This window comes from Etheostoma spectabile, chromosome 16, assembly GCF_008692095.1.
Source record: "Etheostoma spectabile isolate EspeVRDwgs_2016 chromosome 16, UIUC_Espe_1.0, whole genome shotgun sequence".
In the NCBI taxonomy this organism is placed as follows: domain Eukaryota; kingdom Metazoa; phylum Chordata; class Actinopteri; order Perciformes; family Percidae; genus Etheostoma; species Etheostoma spectabile.
Window position 1 is genome coordinate 1,078,326 of NC_045748.1, and position 7,480 is coordinate 1,085,805.

Sequence of the window (7,480 nt, forward strand, 5' to 3'; positions counted from 1 at the left end):
GAGCATAGTTGCTCACAATGTGCTTACACATTCAAAACAAACAACCCACAAACAATATATACACTGTGATATTTACATGATGGCTGTGTAAAAGTGGATCAGCAGCTCCTTAGGCAGGTTGAGCTTCCTGAGCTGGCGCAGGAAGTTCATCCTCTGCTGGGCCTTCTTGATGATTGTGTCAGTGTTGGGCTCCCACTTCAGGTCCTGGGATATAGTGGATCCCAGAAACCTGAAGGATTCCACAGCAGACACAGGGCTGTTGAGTATGGTGATGGGGGGAAGAGTGGGGGGTCGCTTCCTGAAGTCCACGATCATCTCCACAGTCTTGAGAATGCTACAAGTTGAGATGCAGAGTGCTAAAAAAGCTGCAACTGTCAGACCTCATTAAGGCTCATTGTTGTATTATACATTTCTTAATGGAAAAATATGTGTCAAACCATTCTGAATGAAGTATTGTAGTGCTGCAGAGATGTCCCGGCCGGCCTACAAATCATATCCTACAGATTAAAGAAAAAAATCTATGTTTGGTACAGAAACCACATTATAATCATCTTAATTTCTTTCAATGTTAATAACGAATGAAAATGAGTATAATGATACAAACACAATCATTCCCTCCAATATTGTGAATCATATCGCAATCGCAATATCAGTCAAAATAATCACAATTAGATATTCCCCTCATATTGTGCAGCCCTAGCATGTACATATTAAACAGGTTTTCTTCTTCTTAGTGAGGCTATCCTCTACCGTCAGATGACTGTTAAACCTGCAGTTCATGTTAAAAGTTGTTCTGGGGCCTGTTAGAGAGGAAGACTGGAGAATGTAATGTAACAGGCTATTATAATAAAGTCATTGTGGGAAATGCAGTAAAACCGTCTAAACACTCAGTGGTGCCACTCTGTGGTCACCTAGTAATTAACCAGTGCCACCAACACAATCTCTGCTCTAATCAGATTTAGACTAGAAATAATGTTAGCCAGATGGGCCTTGGCATGTTTTTGTATCCCATTAATGAGCCTTTGCACTAAGCAAAAATAGATTAGTTTTTTGGTATATGCCTACAACAACTTTTAAACCAGTCAACAAGAGCAATGCCTCCACTGAGCTGAGCCACCTGTTAAGACACAACCAGCCCAGACCTATTATGTTTTGAACTTTTGTGGAATGGTAATACTGCTTGCCATATACTGTGACCCACTTTGCAATCAAAACAGTTTTGAGGATATAGCAATAGTGGGCAATTAGCTGGTTAAACAGACGTTAAATGCGTTACAGGGCAAGCTCGTAGAAAGACAAGCTAGTGACTAAATTGCGTGTTAAAATAGGGCAAGAAATAAAGAACAAACATTTGAAACTGCAATTTACCTTTTTGTTTTTATAGAACATACATTTGGGCAAGACATTGGCTACATATTTAAAACACAAGAACCGAAAACCAACTAACGAGCTGTACAGCTACAACTCGAATTCCTAATTAAAGTCCTGTGTCCACGAGCGCATGTGTTTGGTAATAAGCATTGGCTGCCAGAGGCTGCGTCATTTCCGGACAGACGACGGTGAGAGGCGAGAGAGCCGCCTGCGTGCACTCTGTCGCTGTAGTAACGGAGACAACGAGCAGCAGGTCACCTCAACGCTGCAGCCGGACGGATATTAACGACAAAACCGACCAACACACGGCGGGAGTACACGTCGCTTCCTCCGTGTAACACTGCTGGATATATATTTGTGTGAACTTTACGTCGTTGGAACTAAAACCGTGAGCGGGGTAGCATGGACTCGACGGGACCCTGAGCAGGAGCACGAAAATAACTTTTTGTTTCCTTTTTTCTTCGTAGAGGAAATAGCTTTTCTTTTTGACACGCGTGCGCAACAGTGGACCAAGTGGGCTACAAGCCGTTCTAAGTTCTGGTGTCGTTGTATTGTGTAGCTGTAGACGGTGAGGCGGACACCAGAGAAGCGGCGGCTCGGCAGCCACCTGACCTCCTGGAAAATAAGACCGCAGCTAATGACACGCAGGCTGGGATCCTGACGTGGCTCATTACTTAGCTCTCTGACGGAGCGGGACAAGTCCTCCGCGAGGCTGTCGCATGTCTAGTCTCGACGCACTATTTCAGAAGTAAAGTTTGCAAAATCCAATTACTGATAGCCTATCTAAATTATGGTAAGTGCTAATTAATTTGTGTCATTTGTAAAATTGTATTAGCTGGACTTAATCGCCCGTTAAAGTAGACTCTTTCAGTGTTTTATCCGGCAAATTGCGAGTAATAAACTGATCATTCGACAGAACCAGAAAGCATGGATATAACCGGAGTGCACGTCCGCCAGCGGTCGTGATGCCAAGCGCCGGTCTAATCCCGCGCCGCCAGCCTGTAATGCCTGCACTCTAACCCGCACCAGTGTGGCGCCGTGTCCCGGTCACACCGCCAGGATGAGCAGCACCGACCTGGAGCGCATGTCGCTCAGCTCCTCGGCCAACTCGGTGGCTTCCAGCGCACGGACATTGTCGGCCAACGTGAGGAAGCTGCACAACGCGCTCAACCTTCTGCTCAACGACTTTGAGAGGGAGCAGTTCATCCACTGCCTCAACGTCTATCACTCCAAACGCAACGTGTACGACCTGGTTCAGACCCTTAACGTCATCCTTAACGCGCCCAGCAAGCGGCAACTTCTGCCCATGCTGCGGTTAGTCATTCCCCGCTCTGACCAGCTTCTCTTTGAGCAGTACACCTCGGAGGGCCTATACTTAAAATCGGATTCAGTTGCAAGCAATGGCAACGCGGAACCCCCGCCGGGCGACTTCCCAAGCGCCAGCCCCACTCCCCAGGGGCATTTCTCGCCAAACAACACGCCCGATTTCCAGGTGGCGTTGCGTGGCTCGCCGGACAGCTTCAGCACCAGCAGCGAGGGGACAGCACCCCTGGTGCCGCTGCTCGGGAGGAACTTTGTCCACGAGCCGCTGGGCGAGATACGACAGGTTACCATGAAGCGACACAAGAGCAACGAGGGTCTGGGCTTCAGCATCCGCGGCGGCTCGGAGCACGGCGTCGGAATCTACGTGTCCCTGGTGGAGCCGGGCAGCCTGGCGGAGAAAGAGGGTCTCCGAATCGGTGACCAGATCATGAAAGTCAACGACAAAGTCTTCGACAAAGTCACTCATGCTGAAGCAGTGAAGGTAAGTTTTCTTTTTAACTACACCAAAGTTGCACACACACAGCTTTTACAGAATGCACATTCATCCTTTCAATACAGAGTGTAAATTAGTAGCAATTCAGTGAACTGGCACAAATGTCCCCGTCATGGGAACTGTTTTCACTGGCCTTAATTGTCCTCTAAACCTAGCCTACATCTCCTGTGTAGTATATGCTCCCGGCTCATATTAATTGTGTTTAGTGACTAAAATTGACCTCTTGAAGCTAACAAGCCTTGCTTTGTTGAAGGGAATTTGTTGGCTAGAAGCATCTTTGACTATTTGTTATATCAACAATCTACTGAAACAGCACTGTAGTATAAACTGTACACTGACTACTATCTCTAGGAAGCATGCTTGTAAGTAGACAGCTTCAAAGCTGCGCATGCGTGTGTGCGCCCCATTGCTCTATAACTCTATAGCTCTATAAACTGGGAAGAAAGACTGGAGCTACTTGCACCCTGTTCACTATTGGTAATGCCACTGAGTGTAGAACATCTATTAGCAAATGAGGATTTCTGTTCAGTGATGATTGATGTAGGAGGAAACCTTGCGAGGTCCTTGGTTTTATCAGCCCTATGAGCTGTCCATGGTGCAGAAAATTTAGCTCAGTGTTTTCTTCTTTCCTCTGACAGATTTTGCCTCTTTTCTTCTCTCTATTTAAGCCAGGCTTTTCTGATTGATTTTGTGATTGCACTCATTCACACCTATTTGCCCATGCTGTATATACTCTCATCGCAGGGATTTATAGTTATTTAACAAGGTTGCACTCACGGTCAATGCTTTTGCTTCTTATTGATTTGACTGAATTTTAGATATTTTAGAAACTAGAGATGTTCCGATTCCGATACCAGTATCGGAAATGCCTCCGATACTGCCGAAAATGCTGGCATCGGTATCGGCGAGTACTGGAATACAGGCACCGATCCGATACCACATAAACTATTAAAAATAGGAATCTATTTACTGGTTAGCTCCGTTAGCTCGGACACAGTTCTTCTTCGCCACTCTTAAAATAGTTGCGCTGCTGTTTTAGAGGGGCGAAGAAGAATTGATCACCTAACGCCTCCTTAAAACAAGATAGCATTAACGCATCATGTCAAAAAAATCATATCAAATTTCAACAGCAGCAACTTAATTAAACATTTGAAGACGCGTCACGCTAAAGAGCACAACAAATTTACGAAAGCTACGGGGGAAAAAGGACGAACTGCAGCAGCAAACTCTGGAAACTGCCTTCAAGTGACGAGATAAATTCCCCAAAGACAGCCAAAAAGCAACAACGATAACCAACAAAGTTTTGGAGTATTTGTACTGGATACCAACCCCTGTCTGTTGTCGAAAATTGGGATTCGCCGCTTAATGGAGCATTTGAAGCCAAGGTACGGTTTGCCAGGTTGAAAATATATCTCGAAACTGCGCAACCCAAATTATACGAGACAGTTAGGGAACACATTCGTGTATGTGGGCAAAGACGTGCATGCAGACCGCTTTCCACGGACATGTGGCGCTCCGACGTGTGCCCATGTCTTTGCTAAGTTTTACGTCCCAAGGGTGGACAGAGAGTCAAAATTTACCCCTCGAAGTGCGGAGTGCACGCCACGAGTTCGATGGACACATACTGGCACATTTATTGCCGACTCAATTGAGGGGGTTCTAGGAAAGTGGAAAATCCCCAAGTCCAACGTTCATGTTTTACTTTTTATACTGTTCTATTTAAACTAATATGGCTTCCATTTGCTGTATTAATTCATGTTTTAAAAAGTGTTAAACCTGAGCCAAGCCTTACCACAATGATAATATTATCACAGTCATTTTTTTTCTTTTCTTTTTTTTTTTTCTTTTTCAAAACACACTGGTATGGGTACTCGGTATCGGCCGATACCCACAGCACAAGTATTGGAATCGGTATCGGGAAGTAAAAAATGGTATCGGAACATCTCTATTAGAAACTCATACTTGTGAAAGCATCTTACCTGGATATTACTTATACTGTCTTGTAGCATTTGGCTGTCATGTTCCATGAGACTTTTACTGAGAAAAATAAAAGAAAAAGATTTCTATCTACTCAGACAGCTGTGACTGGCAGTTACATTGAAAGAGGAGTTATTTCTTTGTCCTCACAAAACGAGAGGCAACAATACTGCCTGTACAAAGCTACAAAAAAATGCCAGATATCTACAACTGCATTTAAGAATAGTAATTTTATGTACTTTGAAAGGTCAGCAGTTTGTTCCCTCTCACAGCCGTGGATTATAGTTCAGCCTCGAAATGAGTCCCTTCTAACCTTCGCTGATCTTGAAAAAGCTGTCAATATTTTTGTTTTCTCTTGTGTGGACTTTTGTAATTCACTTAATGCAGGGCTTAGCCATAAGGCAAGCTCTTACCTTCAGTAAATCCAAAATACTTCACCTATAGGCTTTTACCTAATACCAAGAGATGAAAATATGTAACCCCTGATTCAGCCTTTATTCACTGGTTTATTTGCTGGTTTGAGAAAACATTTTAGGCTTCACAGAGCCAAGGTCCCTGATACATTTATAGATAGAAATGGATATATTCTTATTCTAAGGCACAGATCCTCTGGTTGACTGTGCCTTTATGGTTCAGAACCCAAAGCTGGTATTATTTTTTAGATGCATGTATTTTCATAGTTTTGTTGTTTTCTCATTGTATTGTTATATTTTCTGGTGTAAAAACACCAACTGCTTCATCTGTCCTGCCAAATGTCTTTGAGGAAAGATGCATAACCCCCATGTGTTTTTTACATAATTTACTGATGTGACAATGATGATGCATGTTGAAGTAATGAGGTCTTTGGCCTAATTTTGTGTTTAGCAGTTTCTGTAAATCTGCTCTTAAAACTGAAGACTGCAGCAGAGCGTTTCTGCACCTCATATTGAACATGGTCTCAAACTGTGTTGGATAGAATACTAATGGCTGAATTAACCATCCATGTTTTTCATATTAATTTCATCCACATATATATCATTTGTGGAGCGGAAGACTATTAGTTGCTGCTTCCGTACTGTACGTTAAAGGTTTTGCTGTCTAGTCTTTCAGTGAGATCATGTTGTTTCTTATGTGAGTAGGTGTGTCAGTTGAGGGAGTGAAATCAAAGATGGTTGAAAAATATTGTTGCTGACAGGTGAAAACCTTGTACGTCCAAAACCGTTGTTTTTCAGGATTAAAAAAAGGCTGATTTTGAAAACAATTTATCGGACATCAGACAAAGACCGAGGAAATAAACTCGTCACTGTTAAAGTATTTGTAAAACTCACAGACAGATGTAATGGGTGACCAACAGCATTGATTTATGAAGAGCAATGTAAATGTTGAAATAGGAAGTAGGGCTGTCCAATTAATCAACTTTTGATCGTGATTTAGAGTCATAACGATCACAAAAACAATGTAATTGAGATAAAAATCATTAATTTGCACCTTACATTTTGCAAGTAAACTCTTATTTTGTCTTGTGTTCTGAAGGGGGATTAAAAAAATTCAACAGGAATAGTATTACCAAGAGCCTGGGTCTGTCCGAGGTTTCTGCCTAAAAGGAAGTTTTTCCTCGCCACTGTCCACTGTTGCTTGCTCTGGAACTGTTGGGTCCTTGTAAATTCTGGAGTGTGGTCTAGACCTGCTCTGTCTGTAAAGTGTCTCGAGATAACTCTTGTTATGAATTGATACTATAAATAAAATTGAATTATTACGAGAAATTTCACAGTTTAGGGTGTTTTCACTGTTGATTCGTTTTACTGTTTTTAAGTTCAATAAATGTAACATCTTTACAAAAGTCAATGGGTAATCACGTTCAATACTCGTGATTTCAATATTAACCAAATAATTGTGATCAGAATTTCTTCCATTATCGAGCAGTCTTAATATGGAGATACAAGGTTTCTGCCCAGCAGCGATATGCTGAATTAGGGACTGTTCCTTTTCATTTAACCCTTGTGTTGTCTTACCGTCGAAGTTGAAAATCAACACTTTTGTTGACACTTTTTATCGATGTTTCTAACTTTTACTTATGTTTTTATCTCTTTTTTTCAACACTTTTGACGCTTTTTCTCAACTTTAGTCACTTTCTTTGACATTTTCCACACTACGTAACACTAAATGATTAACTTCAGTTTTACAGTTATTTTTGGAATTTATGGTCAAACATCATTTATAGGAAATTATATCAAATGTTTGAGTTAAAAAAGTAGAAATTAGGAATTATTTAGACTAAAATTAATGAAATGGATGTTGATGGATGATAACAGACTGGAATATGTCAACTTTTACTCA

At 42.0% G+C, this 7,480-nt stretch overlaps 1 protein-coding gene across 4 annotated transcripts in view; it reads left to right on the forward strand.

Annotated features, from left to right (window-relative positions):
* The first annotated feature begins 1,561 nt into the window (after nt 1-1,561).
* whrna (whirlin a) overlaps nt 1,562-7,480 on the forward strand; it is a 300,442-nt gene continuing 294,523 nt past the window's right edge. For 3 of the 4 annotated variants that reach the window (XM_032539554.1, XM_032539557.1, XM_032539556.1), the window contains exon 1: nt 1,562-3,175. In XM_032539554.1, the coding sequence (XP_032395445.1) occupies nt 2,432-3,175 (744 nt within the window). In that variant the 5' untranslated portion in view covers nt 1,562-2,431. The remainder of the gene's footprint in view (nt 3,176-7,480) is intronic. The other variant, XM_032539555.1, reaches the window with a different exon arrangement.